Source organism: Onychomys torridus, chromosome 22, assembly GCF_903995425.1.
Source record: "Onychomys torridus chromosome 22, mOncTor1.1, whole genome shotgun sequence".
Taxonomy (NCBI): domain Eukaryota; kingdom Metazoa; phylum Chordata; class Mammalia; order Rodentia; family Cricetidae; genus Onychomys; species Onychomys torridus.
In genome coordinates this window covers 18,185,416-18,206,735 of record NC_050464.1, presented here as the reverse complement: position 1 = coordinate 18,206,735, position 21,320 = coordinate 18,185,416, and the positions used below count along the sequence as shown (strand labels likewise).

At 43.1% G+C, this 21,320-nt stretch overlaps 1 protein-coding gene across 1 annotated transcript in view; it reads left to right on the top strand.

Annotated features, from left to right (window-relative positions):
* The window catches only part of Baz1b (bromodomain adjacent to zinc finger domain 1B), a 58,330-nt gene continuing 37,010 nt past the window's right edge, over positions 1-21,320 (top strand). Inside the window, exons 1-5 of the mRNA XM_036172684.1 lie at positions 1-509; positions 9,876-9,992; positions 12,800-12,944; positions 16,759-16,960; positions 20,426-20,547. Of these exons, the coding sequence (XP_036028577.1) occupies positions 403-509; positions 9,876-9,992; positions 12,800-12,944; positions 16,759-16,960; positions 20,426-20,547 (693 nt within the window). The 5' untranslated portion in view covers positions 1-402. The remainder of the gene's footprint in view (positions 510-9,875; positions 9,993-12,799; positions 12,945-16,758; positions 16,961-20,425; positions 20,548-21,320) is intronic.

Here is a 21,320-nt window from a genome sequence, read left to right as displayed (position 1 = left end):
ACGGAGGAGCAAGTTAGTGTGTGCGCTGGCCCGGCAGCGGGGGGGAGGAAGGGAATCTCCCGCCATTTTTCAATAATTTCCTCCCGTGCCCGCTGGAGAGGAGTCGTGACTAGCGGCCGCCGCGGCGGAGATCGGCGAGAGGTGAAAGCCGCCGGGAGGAGCGAGGAGAACCCCTCGGTTCCTTCCCCTCGCGGGCGTCCCCCTTTGCTCCCATGGCCGTGGCGCGGTCCCGCCAGCTCTGAGGGAAGCCGGAGTTCGCGCCGCCCTCTCACCCCTCCCCTCCCCCATCGCCCCGGGAGCCAGGCGCTTCGCTCGCCCGCTCGTTCGCTCGGAGCCGCCGGGGCCTAGCTCTGCGAGGCGGAGCGGCCGAGCCTCCGGCGCTCCGTCCCCGCCGCTGCCGCGATGGCGCCGCTGCTGGGCCGCAAGCCCTTCCCGCTGGTGAAGCCGCTGCCGGGAGAGGAGCCGCTCTTCACCATCCCGCACACTCAGGAGGCCTTCCGCACCCGGGAGTATCCTTTTTTTTTTCCCCCCCACCTTGTGCGCGATGTGGACGCCCGGCCGCGCCGCGGCTGCGCAGGGCGAGGGATGGAGATGGCGAGATGCGAATGGGCCGCGCGCGGCTCGCGGGGCAGCTGTCACCGCACCGGGCCCTCCGCGGGCCGCCATGCCCGGGCCCGGCCTCCGCGGGCCGGGATCTCCGCGGCGGAACCCATCCGGCCGTCTCCGGCCGTCCTCCCCGGAACCGCGCGCCTCCATCCTTTCTCCCCGACTTTGTCCCCGGGGCTCGGGTGACGATCGCGGCACCAGGTCCCTCCTCCCCAACTTGGCGCCGGGCCCTAAGTGACCGACCGGGGAGGGGAGCCGGGTTTCCTCTGCGCGTTTTATTTCTCTTCCGTTCCTATCAATGAAAGCGTCAAGTGAAGTTTTCTGAAATGGGGCCGGCGCGGCCGCGTGACCCGGCTGGTACAAGCTTCCCCGGCGTCTTGTCTGGGCTGTGCGGCGGGGTGGGGTGGCGGGGACGACACTGATGTGGGGTGTGGGTTTTGTTTTCCTCCTCCCGAGTGGACTTGAGGCCGGGGATGAATTGACAGAACCGTACATCGCAAAACCTGGCATTAACTTCTCACCCGCTGGAGGTGGCGGGGAGCAGAAAGGTGCCTTGATGGTACTGGTGGCGTTTTCGTTGCCAGAGAACAAGCAGGTTTGAAACGTACAAGTTTGCTTTTTCTTTCTTTCTTGGGAGGGTGCTTTGTGTAGCTCAGACTGGCCTCGAACTCACTGTGCACTCGAGACCGGACTTGAATTCTGACCCTTCTTTTTCCCCCTCCCCAACTGGCTTGCCTTCTTTCCTTTTCTTTTTCAAATTTTATTATTTCTTTACTTATTTATTTTTTTGAGACAAAAATCTTACCATGTTGTTCACGCTGTCTTTAATCAATTGCATAGCCTGCGGTAACCCTGCCTCGGCTTGATCAACCTTACATACAAGCCTGTGCCACCGTTCAGTAGAGTTAAAAGTAGGTAAAAATACCGAGACGTCCTTATCGTTTTTTTTGTTTTAGGAATGTGAAACTGGTGTTTTAAAATAGGAAGTCTGCATCTCTGATCATTGCTTTAAGATTTCTTGACCTTTTAGTTAAAAGTTGTATCACTTTTTTGCAGGGTTGGGGAAATGTCAGATGAATCTTTTAAGCTTGTTGGTTTGCTTCTTTGTTTTGTTTTGTTTTTTTGAGACAGGGTTTCTCTCTGTAGTCCTGGCTGTCTTGGAACTTGTTCTGTAGACCAGGCTGGCCTCGAACTCAGATCCACCTGCCTCTGCCTCTTGAGTGTTGGCTTTAAAGGCAGTTTGCCATCACTGCATGTTCATTGGCTTGTTTTTTAAAAAGATAAGATTTCTGTATCAAACTACTTTTATCATCCCCTTTCCTTTAAAAGACTAGATTTTGTTGTAATTTCTGCTGTACCTGTAGATCAGAAAGGATTCTAGTGAACTACTTCAATGTACTCTTGGCCTTTGTTTCATTGGTGTTTGTTTTAATCCAGGATGACTTCTAATTTATGTTTTGGAAGCTGGCCTTGAATGCCCAGTTCCCCTGCCTCAACCTCCCAAGTGTCGGGATTGCAGGTGTCCACCTACTCAGCTTGATCTTGGCTTTAATATAGTGTTTTGAATACTTAGGGTAATTTCACTGCCTTCCCTCCTCAGTACTTGGGGGATTGAACCTAGGGCCTTGCACTGCCAAGTACACTACATGCATAGCCCTCTGTCTTTATTTTGAGTCAGGGCATCATTAAAATGCTGAGGCTGGCTCTGAACTCACTGTGTCTCTTAGGTAGGCCTTGAACTGGGCTTATATAGGCCTTTACCCCAGCACCATCCAGGACAGCTTCATTTTTGTTAGTGTCGGTTCTGAATCCCAGTTCACCTACAGCCAGTCTTGGACAAGGAGTCTTTTTTTTCCTCCTTGTTAGTTTTATCTGTCTGAGTGTTTTGCCTGTGTGTGTGTGTGTGTGTGTGTGTGTGTGTGTGTGTGTGTATCTATGTATCACTCATGTTCCTGGTTCTTCTGGGGGCCAGATGAGAGCATTGGATGCCCTGGAACTGGACTTACAGATGATTTGTGAGCACTGTCTAGATGCTGGGAATTGAACCCAGGTCCTCTGCACTTAACTTCACTGTTGACTCTAGTCCATGTATATTTGTTGTTGTTGTTGTTGTTTTTTTTTTTTCCTTTTGTGACAGGGTTTCACTCTGTAGCTCTGTCAAGCCTGGAACTCATTTTATAGACCAAACTGGCCTGAAACTCAGAGCTCCTCCTACCTCTCCCTCCTCTAAGTGTTGGGACTAAAGGCGTGCACACATGCCTGGCCTCCGTGGGGTAATTTTGATCATGTATGCCTCTAGCATGTCTGAGCTGAAATGGGTCTTCGAGGTGGTCTAGATCTCCTGTCTGCCTGCCGATGGTCCAGGAGAGTTGAAGTTGGTGTGTTAAAGGTCATACGCTCTGAGTGTAGACAATGAGAGCTGGGCTTACAGTCACTGGGAAAAAGAAGGAGCTGTGATGCTCGGGATGGACCCAGGGCCTTGTGGATGCTAAGTACATGCTGTACTACTGAGCTGCAGTGTCTGGGACACAGCTCAAGTTGCCCTTGAGCTGTGATCCCGCTTCAGCCTCCCAGGTGAGGGGTCTCTGGGTGCGAGGATCGCAGTCTTGTGCCACCGTGCATGCCCCACCTCCTCCTTTGATTTTAATTAAATTAAAATTCTTTTAAGACTTGTGTATTTTGTGTGCATGTGTTTTGCCTACATGTATGTATATGCGCCATGTGTGTCCGTAGATGGTTGTCACTATGTTAGCTGAGAACTAAACCTAGATCCTATGCAAGGACAGCAAGTGCTCCTAACTGCTGAGCCATCTCTCCAGCAATGCCCCCCCCACATTTACTGAAATATTAATCTACTCTGTCAGTTTGTGATATGAGCTATAATTAGACGATATTAAGTGTTTTTAGCTCTACTAAGTACATTATTTCAAAGGTGCCATACTTACTTTTAAAAACAATTTCCATGATATTGGTAGAGTGAAAGTTTACTTCTGGGACTCTTAACATAGTCTCTCTATATGTCATTCATTCATTTATGTATTTTTTTTTTTTATTGAGGCAGGGTTCTCACTATGTAACACTGGTTGGCCTGGAACTCATGTAGTCCAGGCTGTCTGTCCTTAAACTCACAGAGATTTGCCTGCCTCAGCCTCCTGAATGATAGTATTAAAATTGTAGGGTACCACACCAAGCTATTGTTTTTGAACTATTGATGATTACACTAATATCAGAGGTGGTTTTCTTTTTCAGTCTGATTCTAGTGCAGTATAATAAATATTTCAAAAAAGAGAGAAATTCCAAGTCTAACGGGTATACTGAGCCATTTAAAAAATGGTCATAGCCAGCTAATTAAGAACTATTAACAAAGGCTCTGTTTATTTATTTATTGTATGGGGGAGTGGGTGTGTAATCCTGTGTATGCCAAGGTGTACATTGTGGAGCATGCTAGGCAGGCACCATTATAGTACCATTTCCCTAGTTCTACAGATGTTTTCTTAATGAAAAGTGAAACCTGAATCATTTTAAATGGTGTGTATTTAATAAACATTCTTTTTTTTAGAGTTTCCTATACCAGTGTTTAGAACTTTTTAACAGAGGAATTCTTTAAACCGATTATATTGAGAGCAAATTGCTCTCCTGGAAATTTCCAGAAGTGGGAGCACTTTGAGGTGGTTTAGAGAGCTCTGGACTGTGTGGCTGGCTGGTTGGCATGGTCCTTTATGAGGCGGAGAGCAGATGTATGGTTGAGCAACGGCTGTATTTGAAGTATTACCACTCCACAATTTGTATTTATGGTTATATTTTTAACAAGATTAATTTTCTCTTTCTTTTGATTGCATGTAGCTACAGCAAGTTTTTCTGTTCCACCTTAAAGCAGTAAGCCCGTGTGTTCTTGACAGTACTTGGTACTTGTCCTTGAATTTACTGTGTAAGCCGACTAGTGGCTCATGGCTGTAATCCCAGCATTCTGAAACTGAGGCAGGAGGAAAAGGGATTTTAGGCCAGCCTGGGTACAAGAAGACCCTGTCTCAAAAGCAAAAGGGCTGAAGAGATGGCTCAATGTTAAGAGTTAGGAGCTTTTGAGGCTCTACCAGAGGACCTCAGATTGCAGGCTCACGACCCTGTGTAACTCCAGCTCCAAAGGAATATAATGCCCCCTTCTGGCTTCTGTAGGTACTATACATACATAGCATGCATTCATTCACACATTCACAGACACCTACACACACAAATTGGTTTTAATCTTTAAAAAAGAAAATGAATTTGCAGATAATTCATGCATTTAATGATTGCGTATTATCACTATCATAGATTGTATCAATTGTATTGTCCCTCTGAATCTGGGCTATTCTTTGATAGGGTAGTACCATAGGCAAGATACTCTTGCTAGAACATTAGTTTATTAAAATCAGGTTTGGTATATATTTGTTGATGCTTTTAGATTTATTTCATGTGTCTGAGTGTTTACCTGCATAAATGAATCACACTAACTGTGTTCCTGGTACTCATGGAGGTCTGAAGAAAGAGTAGGGTCCCCTGGGACTGTAGTTACGGACAGTTGCAAGATGCCATGTGGGTACTGGGAATTGAACCCGGATCCTCTGGAAGAGCAGCAATCAGTACTGTTTATCGTTGAGTCATTTCTCCAGCCTTGTTTGTTTGTTTGTTTGTTTGTTTGTTTGTTTGTTTTGAGACAGGGTCTTCCTATGCAGCCCTGGCTGTCCTGGAACTCACTATGCAGACTCAGACTCACAGAGATCCACCTGATTTTGCCTCCTGAGTGCTGGGACTAAAGGTGTGTGCCACACGTCCGACCCTCCCGCCCTGTTTAGTTTTTTGAGTTATAGTCTGACTTAAAAATATCCAGCCTAGCTTTTACTTGGTTTTTACTTTGTGTATGTTTTATTTAGCTCTGGCTGGCCTGGAACTTTAGGCAGTCCCTCCAGCCTGACTGGTGGTACTGTAGGTGTGCATCACTAGACCCAGCTAACGGTTTTTGATATTTGGCCATAGGATGTTCTATTAAGTAAAGCTGGGTTTTAAGCAGGAGCTGGAGCTACCAACAGCCTGCTGTAGACTCATACTTTTGTTGTGTGCATCAGTTGTTTGTTGTATTTGCTGAATTTTGGTAACAACCATCTTAGGAGTTTTGTGGTGTGCTACAAGAACTCATAGATGACTTACTGAGGGACTTGCACAGTATATCTGACTCTTAGACTGAGCAGAGCATGTTTGAAGAGTTGGTAACTGTAAATGGAATTAGGTTATAGTTTTAAATAAATCTTTTTGTTGTTGTTTTGGTTTGGTTTTGGTTTCTCAAGACAGGGTTTCTCTGTGTAACAGCCCTGGCTGTCCTGAAGTTCACTTTGTAGATCAGGCTGCCCTGGAACTCACAGAGATCAGCCTGCCTCTGCCTCCCCAGTGCTGGGGTTAAAAGCGTGCGCCACCACCATACCAAGCTCCAATAAATCTTTTTGTTTTGTTTTGTTTTCCAAGAGATGGTTTCTCTGTAGTTTTGGAGCCTGTCCTGGACTAGCTCTGTGGACCAGGCTGGCCTCGAACTCACAGTGATCCATCTGCCTCTGCCTCCCGAATGACGGAATCAGGCATGTGCCACCACCTCCGGCTTGAATAAATCTTTAAAAATTAAAATAAAATTGTTGTATATGTATGGGTGTTTTGCCTGCGTGTACCTAGTACTTTCAGAGGCCAGAAGAGGGGACAGAGTCCTGGAAACTGGAGTTAGGGATGGTTGTGAGTTGCCATGTGGGTGCTGGGAATAAACCCCCCCAGGCCCTCTGATCTTAAACTCTGAGCCATCTCTGCATCTCCCAAAGTTGTAGTTTTGATGGGGTTTATTTTCTGTTGCATTATAGCCCATGCTGGTTTCAAACTTTGTGTGTGGCACAGGCTGGCTTTGAACTTGGGGCAGTCTTCCTGCCTCCACCTTCCATGTATTGAGATTACAAGTGTATGACAATGCCCAGTTAATTTAATATAATAGATTTTGCCAGATTAGAGTTGTTAATTGATTGGCAGTATGATCCAAAGAGAGAAAAGATAGAATTAAAAAGCAAATCTGAGAGTTGGCTTTATTAGTATTCTTGTGTGTGTTTGTGACAGACTCCAGCCTCTAGAGTGCTGGGATTGCAAGTATGTACCACTGTGCCCATCTTTAGTTGCTTGGGTTTCTTGTTTGTTCCTTTGCTAATTTATGTGCATGGCTGTTTCCCGCATGTGTGTTTATGCACCACCTGCATGTCTAGTGTCCGGTGGTCCGAAGAGAATGTCACAGCCCCCGGAACTCTACAGATAGTTGTGAATTTTGATGCTGGGAACTAAACCTAGGGTCTCTGCAAGAGCACCAGGTGCTCTTACCCACAGAGCCATCTACCCAGCCTCTTTAGCTATGCTATTTAAACTTCCATATATTGTTGGGCCACTTTTAAAGACTGTCGGTGTCTTGGTCAGTGTTCTATTTCTATGAAGAGACACCATGACTACAGCAACTTTTACAACAGAAAGCATTGAATTGGGGCTTGCTTACAGTTTCAAAGGTTTAGACAGTTGTCATGGTGGGGAGGGTGGGGACATGGTGACACACAGGCAGAGTAACAGAGTTCTACATTCTGACCCACAGGCAGCAGGAAGAGCAAGACACTGGCCCACCCCCAGTAACACTTTCTCCAACAAGGCTATCCATACTCCAGCAAGGCCACACCTCCTAATCCTTCTCAAATAGTGCCACTTCCTAATGACCAAGCATTCATATATAAGAGCCTAATGGGACCATTCTCACTTAAACCACCACAGTCAGGTGCTTTTGAAAGAAGTAAATATTACTAGGTGGAAGAGAATAAAGCACCATATTGTGGTAAGAGTAGTTCTTCAAGTCATGAAAAGTAAATGCATAATGACATAAGTCTAGGATTTGAAAATACCTTATCAGTTATAGATTGCTTAACCTTTTGAGAATTGCTTTGACATTTTGTCTTAATTACATGTAGAGCAGTTGCTGAAACAAAAACCTCAATTGACATTTTCTGTGCGTGGTTACTTGGGAGTGAGTGACTTTTGGTAACCTAAAATCTAAAATAGAATTTAGAGGCTCCTGACTCAGTAGTCTTTTACAGTTGTCCTCCCTTTTTAATTTGTTTTGTTTTTGTTTTTGTTTTTTGAGACAAGGTTTCATATGGCCCAAGTTGTGTAACTGAGGATGCCCTGAACTCCTGATCTTCCTGCCCCTTCCTCCTAGGTGTTGGGATCACAGGCGAGTGCCACGACTGCCTTTAACTACTTTGAGCCAAGATAAAGCATGTTGCTTGGAACGTACTGGGATTGGCAGCTAGCTCTAGTTGCAGCTCAGTTTGTTTTCCTGTATAGCATCTGTTACTATTGGTGCACAGAAGTAAACTGGTTACTTGCTGTTGGAATTTGAGTATGGCTGGCTGATAGTGAGTTCCAGTTGGGATGGTGGGAAAGTCGTACTATTCTGTTCTCTTCTCCCGTCTCACTCAGGAAGACTGAACAACTAGTTAATGGTTTGGTGAAGTTAGTGTTAGCAGAGCCAACATAAAGACTGGAATAAATTGTATATCAAAGTGATGGTTAGGAGTGTATGCAGTTGGCTTAATTATTTTGTCTTGTGATACTGGAATTGGACAGACAGTCTGATGCATGCTGAGGCAGATGCCCTACCACTGAGTGACAGTCCCAGCCTGGAATTTGTTTTTTAAGTCTTAGGAAGGAACAAGTGTTTCCAAGGTAGATAGAAGGGCTGATGGCATTTACCCCAAACTGCCTGTGGCATGTGGTCATCTTATCTTAATGTAGACTGAATTTTTAAAGTCCATTTTAGGTTTCTTTATCTTATTTTAGAAGTGTTTCACTTGCATGTGTGTATATGTCCCACATTCGTGCCAGGTGTCTAAGGAAGTAAGGAGGTACTGAAACCCTTGGAATTGGTGTTATGGATGGTTGTGAGCCACTGTGTGGGTGCTGGGAACCTAATCTGAGCCCTCTGCCAGAACAGTAAGTGTTCTTAACTGATGAACCATCTCTCCAGCCCCTGTGGGGTAAACTTTATTTTTTCATTTTTATTTTATGTGCTTTGGTGTTTTGCCATGGATATCAGGTTCCCAGGAACTGGAATTACAGACAGTTGTTAGCTGCCATGTGGGTGCAGGGAATTGAAGCCGAGTCCTTTGGAAGAGCAGTTGGTGCTCTTAACCTCTGAGCCATCTCACCAGCCCCTGTGGAATAAACTTTGTGACCATCTGAGTTGTGTTAAGTTTCATTTAACCTTAAATCCTTATTCCTGCTGGGTGTGGTGGTACATACCTTTAGCACTTAGAAAGGAGAGGCATGCAGATTTGCTTTGGGTTTATGGCTTCACTCACTTCCTGAGTGAGATGGGAGAAGAGAATAGAATAGTGCCATACATACATATGCTGTGTCAACTTTCCTACCATCCCTGCTGGAACTCACTCTCAGCCAACTAGTTACAAGTAAAAGACTCTTGTCTAAAAAAGTGACTTGTATTTTATTTTATTTTTAAATGGTTTGTTTATTTTTATTTTATGTGCATCAGTGTTGTACCTGCATGTATGTCTGTATGAGGGTGTCTGATCCCCTGGAACTGGAGTTACAGTTGTAAGCTGCCATGTGGTTGCTAGGATTTGAACGTGAGTCCTCTGAAAGAGCAACCAGTGCTCTGAACAGCTGAGCCATCTCTCCAGCCCTATGACTTGTATTTTAATTTGCCTTTTGCCATGTGCCACCGTGACTGGCTTTTTACAATTTTATTTTGAATTTGTAGTACTGTAAAAATTGTGAAATGAAACCTTGGTGAGTTCATGAAATTTAATTTGTATCAAAATATTAAAATTTCTTTTTACAGCAATTTATTTATTGTGCATGGTTCTCATGTGGAGGTGAGAGGACAGCTTGTTTGGGGGTCAGTTCTTTTCTTCTACCATATGGAATATGGGGGTCAAACTCAGTTCATCCAACTCGGTAGCGATGTCTTCAGTCACCGAGCCAACTAAATGGCCCATTATTATTATTTTGTTGTAAAATGTGGCCAGCTGTTATCATGCTTCAGTTATGATCCTACTTTGGATCTATGACTTAAACAGAGTCCATTCTTATTTTATCTTGCTCTACATTATAGAAGGATATTTGAATTCTTTTTCTTCTCTAGAGAGGTCTTCTCTGAGTGTGTGTTGGTTTTTTGTTGCTTGGCTATTTTCCTGAGCCACTGCTGACAGAGAGTATGAAGCCCGCTTGGAAAGATACAGCGAGCGCATTTGGACCTGTAAGAGCACTGGAAGCAGTCAGCTAACACACAAGGAGGCCTGGGAGGAGGAACAGGAAGTCGCTGAACTGTGAGTAGCAGATGCCTTGCCCTTTGGCACTGTCTTCACTGTGTCAAGAAAGGTGGGTGGGGATAATACACCCTTAAGGCAGGGTTTGTATGTAGAGGTTTGGGGCATGAATGGAGTACATTGTGGTAATGTACAGTCCTGGCGTCTGGGTGCTCTTGCTTAGTAGCATTTTGCTGGTCTTTATATGTGTGCGCTTATTTTACTAGGCTTTTGGGTGTTTTTTTTTTTTTTTAACCTTGTAAGTACTTTGGAAATACCATTCTAAGTAAAGGGCTGATATGATCTAGAAGTAATACCAAGGCAACAAAAATCAGACTAAAACTGTATTGGCCAGAAGTTCTACAAAATACACTTGGGAAATGTTTTATGTGATTTGGTAACTAAGAATAGAATGTAAGAAGCGATGGATTATTGAAAAAGAGCGAAAGGGGCTGACGAGATGGCTCTGGATTAAGAGTACTTGTTGCTCTTACAGAGCATTTGGGTTCAATTCCCAGCACCCACATGGTGGTTCACCATCATCCATAACTCCAGTTCCAGGGGATCTGATGCCCTCTTCTGACCTCCTTGGGCATCTGGCATGCGTGTAATACATAATACATACATACATACACACACACACACATAGACACACACACACACACACACACACACACGTGTAGGTAAAACATAACATGTAAAAGGAAATCTAAAAATAAATTTTAAAAAAGGTGGGGGGGGATTTAGTTAAGGTAGAAATCTTTATTTTCTGATTATGGCAGTATTCTGGGGAATGTTATTCAATGGTATAATACTTGCCCAGCATACTCAGGGTCCCTGGTTTGATTTCTAGCATTGTTAAGAAAAAGTAGTGCCCAGTTTTATTTTAAAAAGATATGTGATTGCCGGGCGGTGGTAGTGTACGCCTGTAATCCCAGCACTCGGGAGGCAGAGGGTGGTGGATCTTTGTGAGTTTGAGGCCAGCCTGGTCTACAAAGCTAGTCCAGGACAGCTCCAAAGCTACAGAGAGAAACCCTGTCTGGAAAAAAAAAAAAAAAAGATGTGATCTAGAGTAAAAGAATCTGAGCACTTACCATTCAGCCTCTCTCTCCTGAAATAATCTCAGACAATGAATTTTTAAAACTTCATTGAAGCCGGGCGGTGATGGCGCATGCCTTTAATCCCAGCACTCGGGAGGCAGAGCCAGGCGGATCTCTGTGAGTTCAAGGCCAGCCTGGGCTACCAAGTGAGTTCCATCCAGGAAAGTCGTAAAGCTACACAGAGAAACCCTGTCTCAAACAAAACTAAACAAAACTAAAAAACCCAAAACAAAACTTGATTGACTTGAGAGAATTAATGGGAAGAGACTGACTTTGTGGGGTTTAGGTAGCTATGGATGGTATAGAGTGCAGCAAGATCATCCAAACCTAACACAAGGCTGAAGGGCAGCTCTTTGGAAGGCTTGCTGACATGTCCCGGGTTCATGCTGTAGTACCTCACTAGGCACACTTAACCTGGCATTTCTATGATTGTTCCCATACTTGATCCATTCCTCCCCAGTGCTTCAGCAAAGTATAAAATGATATGCTTGAAATTGCATGTCTAGTTATCCATGTCTAGTTGTGCTTTTTATTTTCTGTTAAAGGAATCCAACTGTGAATATCTTTGCATATATAGCAGTTTTGATGAGTGTTACCCAGTTGCTTTTTTCTGTTTTTCTGAGATTAACCTTACTTTCTGTGTATAGGTGTTTTGCTTGCATGTATGTCTGTATACTCTGTGAGTGCAGTGCTCTCAGAAGCTAGAATTCTCTTGAACTGCAGTTTCAGATATTTATGAGCTGTAATGTGGGTCCTGGAAGAGCAGCCAGTATTCTTAACCACGGAGCCATCTCTTCATCCCTCCGGTTGCTTTTCAGAAGGACTGACACAGGCTGTTAGCAGTGTCTGAGGACCACTCTGTAGTGCTTACTGCCATCCTTGGTGTGACAGTTACAGTTCCTTTTTGCTAGATAAATGAGTGAGAGCGGTGACTTCTTTGACTTCGCATTTGAAGTGAGCGAATGCATTTGAAACATACATAATCAAGGGATGGAATGAATTTGCACTTGAAAGAAGTGCACTGCAAAAGCAGAGTAACGGGCGAAAGTGATGGTGCACACCTTTAGTTCCACCAATCCAGGCGGCAGAGCTGACAGATCTCTGAGTTCAGTACCAGTTGCATAGGGTTTTGCTTTGTTTTTCAATTTTTTTAGATTTGTTTATTTTGTGCATTGAAGTATGTGCACCACATGCTAGCTGGGCATATAAGGAGGTCAGAGAGACATTAGATCCCCTAATACTAGGGATAGTTGTGAGTTGTTATTTGTGTGCTGGAAACTGAACTTGGGTCCTCTAAGAACAGCAAATGCTCTTCCTTGTTATGAGCCCTCTCTCCAGCCCGCTATGTGCTCTTTAATCCTTGTTTCTTTTCCAGTGCTCTGCATGTATTTCCTGCAGAAATGTTTGTTTTGGGGTTAGGGAGTGAAACACATTGTCTGAAATCCTCAAGTAATAAAACTTTTCTTAGCCGGGCGGGAGGCAGAGGCAGGCGAGTCTCTGTGAGTTCCAGGCCAGCCTGGTCTACAAAGTGAGTTCCAGAACAGCCTCCAAAGCTACAGAGAAACCCTGTCTCGGGGGAAAAAAATTTTTTTTCTTTCTTAAGTATTTGTTTTGCTGTTACCTTAAAATTGCTCTAAAATGCTAAGTCTTTTTTAAAAGAGTTTGAATGAATTTCTGGGTGAAGTTTTTTGTGTTTTCTTGCTAACCTTGACATATATATATATATAGTTTGAAGGAAGAGTTCCCTACCTGGTACGAGAAGCTTGTTCTGGAAATGGTTCATCATAACACAGCCTCCCTAGAGAAGTTAGTGGACTCTGCCTGGCTGGAGATTATGACCAAATATGCCGTGGGAGAGGAGTGTGACTTTGAGGTAAGTGCCTGCATTCTTGTTTACTTTTGAGAGACAATATCTCTGTAACCCTGGCTGTCCTAGAACTCTCTCTGTAGACCAGGCTGGCCTCGAACTCAGAGATCTGCCTGCCTCTGCCTCTGGAGTAACAGGATAAGAGGTGTGCGGTGCAACCACCCGGCGATGAAATACTTTTTTTTTTTTTTTTTAAGATTTATTTATTTATTATGTATGCAATGTTCTGCCTGCATGTGTCCTTGCGGGCCAGGAGAGGGCACCAGATCTCATTACAGATGGTTGTGAGCCACCATGTGGTTCCTGGGAATTGAACTCAGGACCTCTGGAAGAACAGCCAGTGCTCTTAACCTCTGAGCCATCTCTCCAGCCCTTTTTTTAAAAATACTTTTTGAGAGCGTTTTATCTTATTCCTTTTTTTGTTGCTTTGACTTAGGATGTTGCTCTACATCCCATGCTGGCTCAGAACTTACGTACAGCCCAGGCTGTCCTCTGAGTTGCGGGCCTCTTCCTGCCTCAGCCTCCCCAGTGTTGGGATCATAGATGAAGAAGACCGTGCACACATGCTTTCTTGCTGCCGCTCCTGCTTCTTTCCCTTCTGTCTTTTAAGATTTATTTAACACGAGTTCTCATTGTATTTGTTTATTTATATATTGATGATTATGTATGTGTGGGCACTCCTGTACAACGGTACATATGTGGAGGTCAGAGAGCAGCCTATGGGAGTTGGATTTTGACTTGCACAACTCAGGTTGACAGGTTTGTTGGCACATGCCTTTATCATTGAATCATCTTGCCAGCATGGACATAGGTTTATTAAGAGAGTGAGAAAGAACTTCAGTGAGTAGAAGTGGTTTCAGGAGAATGCTTTTCTAAGTAGGAGAAGAAAACGTCTCCACAAATAGACTAAAGCAACCCCATATCTTTGCATGCTATTACTTAGATGTTGACTTAAATAACTACCTGTCTTTGCAAACGGAGAATGTGATTGCCGGGTTTTTCAGTGGCAGGCTGTCTGCTCAGTGGCGGAGCGAGTATGCTTTAGTAGTGGGCAATGAGTGGTGAGATGATTCAATTCATATATGCCTGACCGATACCTCACTCTGCTTGCGCTTTATTTCATTAATGTGTTTAATGAATTTACTCTCATTCTGTGTATTTTATATTTTTATTTGTAATGTCTGAGGTTATCAGTGATTTTGTTTACCGGCTGGTTTGGTTTTGAAATAGTCTCACTATATGCTAGGCGGGCCTTAATGTTTAAGCAGTTCTCTAGCTTTGTCTCTTTGTAATTGTTGTTTTTGAGACAGAGTCTTTCTACATAGCCTTACCAGTTCTGGAACTCACTGTGTAGACCAGACTGACTTCTAACTCAAAGAGATCCTCATGCCTCTCCCTTTAAGTGCATGCTATATAAACCTGGCTGTCTATTGAGTTCTAATCACATTCCTGGTATCAGTCACATCTTGACAAAAAACAGATGGTGGACTTGAATGGTATAATTGAATTGAGTTTAGTAAAGGGACTTTTGAAGTCGGACAACAGTCTGATCTAGCACAAAGAACACTTCACCAGAAGTCCTGGGTGCTATGAGCAGTAGAGAGATTGTCATTTCTAAACAGACCTCAAGGAAACAAAGGGAGGCAGTGGGTCCAGGAAGTAGAAATGAATTGGGCAGTGGTGGTGCACACCTTTAATCCCAGTACTCTGGAGTTTAGCATTTCTTTTATTTCTTTTTAATTACCCGTGTGGGTATGAGTATGTGAATGCAGGTGTGTGTGTGTGTGTGTGTGTGTGTTTAGGATTTCTTTTTAATTCCCTATGTAGGTATGAGTATGTGAATGCAGATGCCATGTATACCAGAGGTGTCTGATCCTCCTTGAATTGGAGTCAAAGGTGGTTGTGTGAACATTTGGATGTGGGTGCTTTGAACCATCCCTAGGTCCCTTGCATGCTGTAACCCCTGAGCTCTCTCTCCAGTCTCTGTTTTTGTGTTTGTTTGGGATGGGGTTTTATTGTAGCTCAGGCTGCTTTGTAAATCCATAGGACTGGGCTTGCCTTTCCTGTATCAATCCTGCAACTTCCTCTAGAGTTCTGGGATCCCAGGCACGTGCCACCATGCCCAGCTCGATTAGTTTCTGTGGTAAGACAGTTAGATAGTACAGTAGACTAACATTCAAAAAGAGACCAGACAACTCATTTATAATAGGCACTGAAGGGAATTAAGTGGAGACAAGATAGTCCTTTAGCAGATGGGTTCTGTAACTACTGGATATTAATTTATATAGTTTCTTTTTGAAAAATGAAAGTTCTTGTCTGGATATGGTGATACACACTTGTAGTCCTAGTACTTGAGAGAAAAGGAAGGAGGATTACCACAAGAGTTCGGTGAGTTTGCTCTGCGTGGTGAGTTCCAGGTTGCACAGGACTGCAGTGAGATCCTCTCTCAGAAAATAAAGCAAAAAGCACACGGGTTCTTGAACTGTACTTGGTATATATTAAGCTAGCACTGCAATTACTCTTAGTACATGAATTATGCAATGAAGTATTATTTAAGATTTATTTTACTTTATGAATGTTTTGCCTGCATGAATGTGTGTGTACCAAATGCATGCCTGTTGGATCCCCTAGAAGAGGGGTTACAGATAGCTGTGAGTACCACATGGGTCCTAAGAGCCAACCCTGTCCTCTGTAAGAGCAAGTACTCTTAACTGCCAAGCCATCTTGCCAGCCCGCTGTTCTATTTTATTTTAAAATTTTCTGTGTTGAAACAAGGCTCTGCTGTGTAGCCCAGGCTGACCTTGAACTCACTGTGTAGAAGATGCTGGAGAGGTCCTGATCTTCCTGCCTTGGCCTCCTGGGGATTATAGATTAGCTTAATATTTTTGTACCAGATCATTTGTTTGTTTAGTTCAGTGGTTCTCAACCTGTAGGTCAAAACCAAATATCCTGGATATCAGATATTTATGATTCATAACAGCAGCAAAATTATAGTTATGAAGTAGCAATGAAATAATTTTATGGTTGGGGTCGCCACACAGGTGTCACGGCAGTAGGAAGGTTGAGAACCACTGGTTTAGTCGATTTCTGAAACTGTCTTTGAAGTCCAGGCTGGTCTGGAGTTCACTATGTATTGCAGACTGATTTTGACTCAAAGCAATTCTTCCCCACCCTTCCAAGACATGATAGTGTGTCAGGCTCATTTTATTTGTTAAGATACTTTGTTTAGGCCTAGAAATCTGAGAAACAAAGTTTACTGTGCCTGGATGTGTCTTAGTCACTGTTCTGTGAAGAGACGCTGTGATTAAAGTAACTTTATATATATATGTGTGTGTGTGTATACATATATACATATACATACACACACATACATACATACATATATACATACATACATACATACATACATACATACATATATATATATATATATATATATATATATATATATATATAATATAAAGACAGGGTTTCACCGGGTAGCCCAGGCTGTCCTGGAACTCGAACTGTAGCCCAGGCTGGCCTCCAGCTCACAGAGATCCACCTGCTTCTGCCTCCCGAGTGCTGGGATTCTTAGCTTGGTCTTGGAAACCTCAGAGCCCACCCCAGTGACACACTTCTTCTAACAAGGCCCTGCCTTCTAACCCTTTCAAATAGTGCCACTCTCTGGTGACTTAAGCAGTCACATATATGAGCCTGTGGGCATTGTTATTCAAATCACCACATTGGGCATGCATACTGGGTCATGTTTTCTATTTCTCTAGGTTCTAGTTCTATTTACTTATTAAGTATCTCTTAATTTTCTCTACCACTTGTATAGGTTGGAAAGGAGAAAATGCTCAAGGTAAAGATTGTGAAGATTCATCCTTTGGAGAAAGTTGATGAAGAGGCTGCTGAGAAGAAATCTGATGGGGCCTGTGATTCTCCATCCAGTGATAAAGAGAATTCCAGTCAGATGGCTCAGGACCACCAGAAGAAGGAGACAGTGGTCAAAGAGGATGAAGGCAGGAGAGAGAGCATTCGTATGTATGATGCTAGCCTTGCTTCTCAGTCGAGACTACTCCTGTGTTACACAGAAACAGAGCAGTCTTTAGCAACCACATCATAAGTAGGTTTTTATACAGACATGATTGTATTCACTATGATTCAAAAAGCCACTAAAACTCCCTAAATAATTAAGACTATTCCTAACCAAGGCGGTAAAGAAAATTGGATTTCCTTTAATTTTTCTTATTTTTTTCCTTTTGATTCAGAGTCTGAATATGTAGTTTAGGTTGGCCTTAAATTTGGAGAGGTCCTCTTGTCTCTGTCTCCTAAATTCTAGGATTACAGGTATACACCAACATACACTCAAGATTCTTTCCTACTCTTTGGTGGTTGTTGTTTGTTGATTTTTTTTTTTTTTTTTTTTTTTTAAAGACAAGGTCTTACAATGTAGCCCTGGCTGGCTTGGAACTTACTAGGTAGGCCAGGCTGTTGTGGAACACACGGATATAAGCCTATCTCTGACTTCATAGTGCAGGGATAAAGGATGTGTGCCACCACGCCCTTCCCTCTTTCCTTTTTAAAAAGATTTTGTTTATGTATTGTATGTATATGAGTGCTGTATCTGCATGTGCACCTTTATGGTGGAAGAGGACATCAGACCCCACTACAGACGGTTGTGAGCCACCATGTGGGTGCTGGGAATTGAACTCAGGACCTCTGGAAGAGCAGTCAGCCCTCTTACCTGCTGAGCCGTCTCTCCAGCCCCTTTCTTTTACTCTTAAAGCTGAAAACATGTGGGTGTGGAGAGAGGAGCCAGTGATGCAGGTAGACGAGGCACATTCTGACCCTTCCTGTCCTTTCCAGGGCAGGCTAGTGTGGTGCCTTCAGATGCCCTCTTTTCCTGACGTCTCTTTTCTCTTAGGTAGGAGCCACTAGCTAGAATCACTGTGATGTCCAAAAATAATTTTTACAGACCGCCAGACTAAAATAATGTTTTACAGTTAGAAGATCTAAAAACATTGCTCACTAGGAAAAGTACTCTTCAGAATACTACCACATCCTAAGCCTTTATCATTTATTTAATTTTGACTGTTTAGATAAGGAAATTAACTGCGGTAGAGTCCTTTTGTCTCAAAATGATTACACAGTGTTTGTTACATATGATCTGTAACTGTTGTTCAGATAATTTCACTCCGCTGTTTTAATTGCCACTCTGTCTGCCATCCATTCTGTCATGTTCAGGTGGTTTGGGGAATCCATGCTGATTATTCTAGAAGGACACTGCTGAGACTAGTTGTAGCTGGCCTTGCAGTGTTATTTCTGTTGTGAATGCACATGCCTGCCATTTCCAGTTCCTCTCCTGAAGTTTTGTTTATTTATAAGTTCATTCTATTTGTATCTATGTGTATGTGTGTGAGTCTGTGTAAGTGTATGCCGCATGTGTGTAGGTACACGGAGGCCAAGAGAAAGATCCTCTGGATCCAGAGTTACAGGTGGTTGTGAATCATCCAGTGTGGGTGCCGGGAACCGAACTTGGGTCCTCTGGAAGAGAACAGCAAGTGCTCTTAACTGTTGAGCCATCTCACCAGCCCTCAAAATGTGAGACTTCTGATTACCTGAGGTTGAAAATTGTTTTTGTGGGGTAGACGAAAAGGGTTAATATATGAACAGGAAAACAGCGTGTTAGCTGTGTGTTATTTTGGCTTGATGTTTTATTCTTTGTTTTCTTTAACACTGGATCTCTTGTGTCCAAGACTAGCCTTGAATTTCTGATCCTCCTGTTTGGATTGTAGATAGGTGTGTACCACCACACCCAATGATACTCTTGGTCCTGGTGAGAATATTGTCTGCTCTTCCTACTGACCAGTGGCTAGTTCCTTTGTACTGTTATGATTTAACTTCTATCTTACTTTTTACATTTTTTTACTTCTTTGCTTTGCAGCAGGGACTCAAGTAGCCTAGGCTATCCTCAAGCCCACTGTAGCTGAGGGAGGTGTTCTTGACCTTTTCACCTCTACCTGGAGAATACTGGGTTATATAGGCTTGTGCACCAACTGTACCAAGTACTTGGGCACTTTTTCTTCACAGGCTCCTTGACAGCCTGGGACTGTAATTTGCTCTGTGACCCATACTTGCCTTACTCTCTTGAGTTCTGGGGTTACAGGTGTATCAAATGTTTACCACCATGCCTGTATTAATATCTGCCTTCTAATGACTTACGATACAGTTTTTAATCAGGTTGCAGATGACCTCTTGCCAGGTACAGAGATTTTTTTTTTAAGACTTGTTTTACTTTTTGAATTTTTAAAAATTGTATGCGTGTGAGTGTTTTGCCTGCATATATATGTCTGTGCACCACTTGCATGCCTGGTGCCTATGGAGGCCAGAAGGTGTCAGAGTGTGTGGAATTGGAGATATAGATGTGAGCTGCCCTGTGGGTGCTGGAAATCAAACCCAGGTCTTCTGGAGAAATAGCCAGTTTGTTTTTTGTTTGTTTGTTTGTTTGTTAACTTTATTTTCTGTTGATGGGTATTTCACCTGCATGTATGTCTGTGCACCACATGCATGTAAGTGCCCACAAAGGCCACTAGAGGGCACTAGAGTTTCTTGGAACTGGGATCACACATGCTTGTGAGTCATTGTGAGTGCTGAGAACCAAACCTTGGTTCTCTGAAAGAGCAACCTCTGCAGCTCTGAACTTCTGAACTGTCTCACCAGTCCCAGTTGTTTTTGTTAGATTTAACACTGGCGGTTATCCTGACTTTTTTTTTTAAAATATTGCTTATGCATATTTCTTTCTTTCTTTCTTTCTTTCTTTCTTTTTTTTTTAAGATTTATTTATTTATTATGTATACAGTGTTCTGCCTGCATGTATGGCTGCCGACCAGAAGAGGGCACCAGATCTCATTACAGGTGGTTGTGAGCCACCATGTGGTTGCTGGGTATTAAACTCAGGACCTCTGGAAGAGGAGTCAGTACTCTTAACCACTGAGCCATCTCTCCAGCCCTATCTTGACTTTTTTAACCTTGTTTTATTTATTTCCTTATTTTATGTGTATAGGTGTTTGCCTTCATGTATGTCTTTACTATATGGATGCCTGGTGCCCACAGAGGCTAGAACAAGGTCCTCTGGAGTTAAAGACAGTTGTGAATCACCATGTGGGTGCTGGGAATCTAACTCAGGTCCAAGCCATCTTTCTAGCTCATTAGTCATACTCTTTTTAGGTGTTTCATGCTCACCTTCCAGAGAGCACATATTCCTTTTCTGTGCTCAGAGTATCTGTGCTTATCAGACTATATTGTGGCATTGTAATCATTTACTTAACTGACTTTCTGTGTAGCTAGCTCCTTGAAGTTACAGTATCACATCTCATCTTTGGGTCACATCACCATTGCCTGGTATAAGTGAGGAACTGAGTCAAGTTATTAGTTGTGAGTGAATAAGCTGAATTATAATAATTTATTATTATTATTTGCTAATTTTCTATTGATTTGACTAGATGACAGAGCACGTAGGTCTCCACGGAAACTTCCTACTTCGTTAAAAAAAGGAGAAAGGAAATGGGCTCCTCCAAAATTTCTGCCTCACAAATACGATGTGAAGCTACAAAATGAAGATAAGGTTGGTTAAACCTCTTACATTAATAGATTTTAAGACAATATTAGAGGGCTGGTTTTCTTGGAGAAAATGTGCTAAGGAAAAATGTAAAGGATATCTTCATCATAGAAATTTGGAGTGTTTTCTGACTTTTTTCTTTAGAAGGTTGTATGCCTTTTCTTTGTAGGAATTGGCAGACTATAAAAATAACTTTGCATTTGAGCATCTCAGTTTGAAAACTAGAAACTTTTGCTAACATCATTGCTAAGGAATTTTTGTTTGCTTTTTTCAAAGTAAAAGAGGTATTTGTAACATAAGTGAGGTTGTAAGACGAATCCCCTCCTGTAGTGCCTTTATAAGGAGTCTTGTAAAATTTCAGCTAGTAACTTGTCAGTCGGTAGGCACCCTTAACGTTGTATAGTACTGCTTTTTTACCTTTGCTTTTTTAACTCTTCCTGCTCTCGTGCTGGGTATTGAACTTAGGGCCTTGCTGTGGTCGGGCAAATATTCTATACTGAGTTACATTCCCCAGCTATAAGGTGTTTGGCTTTTACATTTTTAATTTTTCATGTGGGACTAAGGCTCAATCCCAGCCTTCCTACATGTCAGATGAGTGCTATGGTGGAGCTATTTCCAGTCCTGCTTTTTCATATATCCTTTAACATATTCAGAGCTGGGATGTGGTTAAAAGCAGCTGGTAAGGGTTTATTTCCTAGCTCTAATCCTGGTAATTGGGTATGGAAGCAGGAGACTCAGGAGTTGAAGGTCATCCTTTGTCACACAGTGGGGTTGAAGGA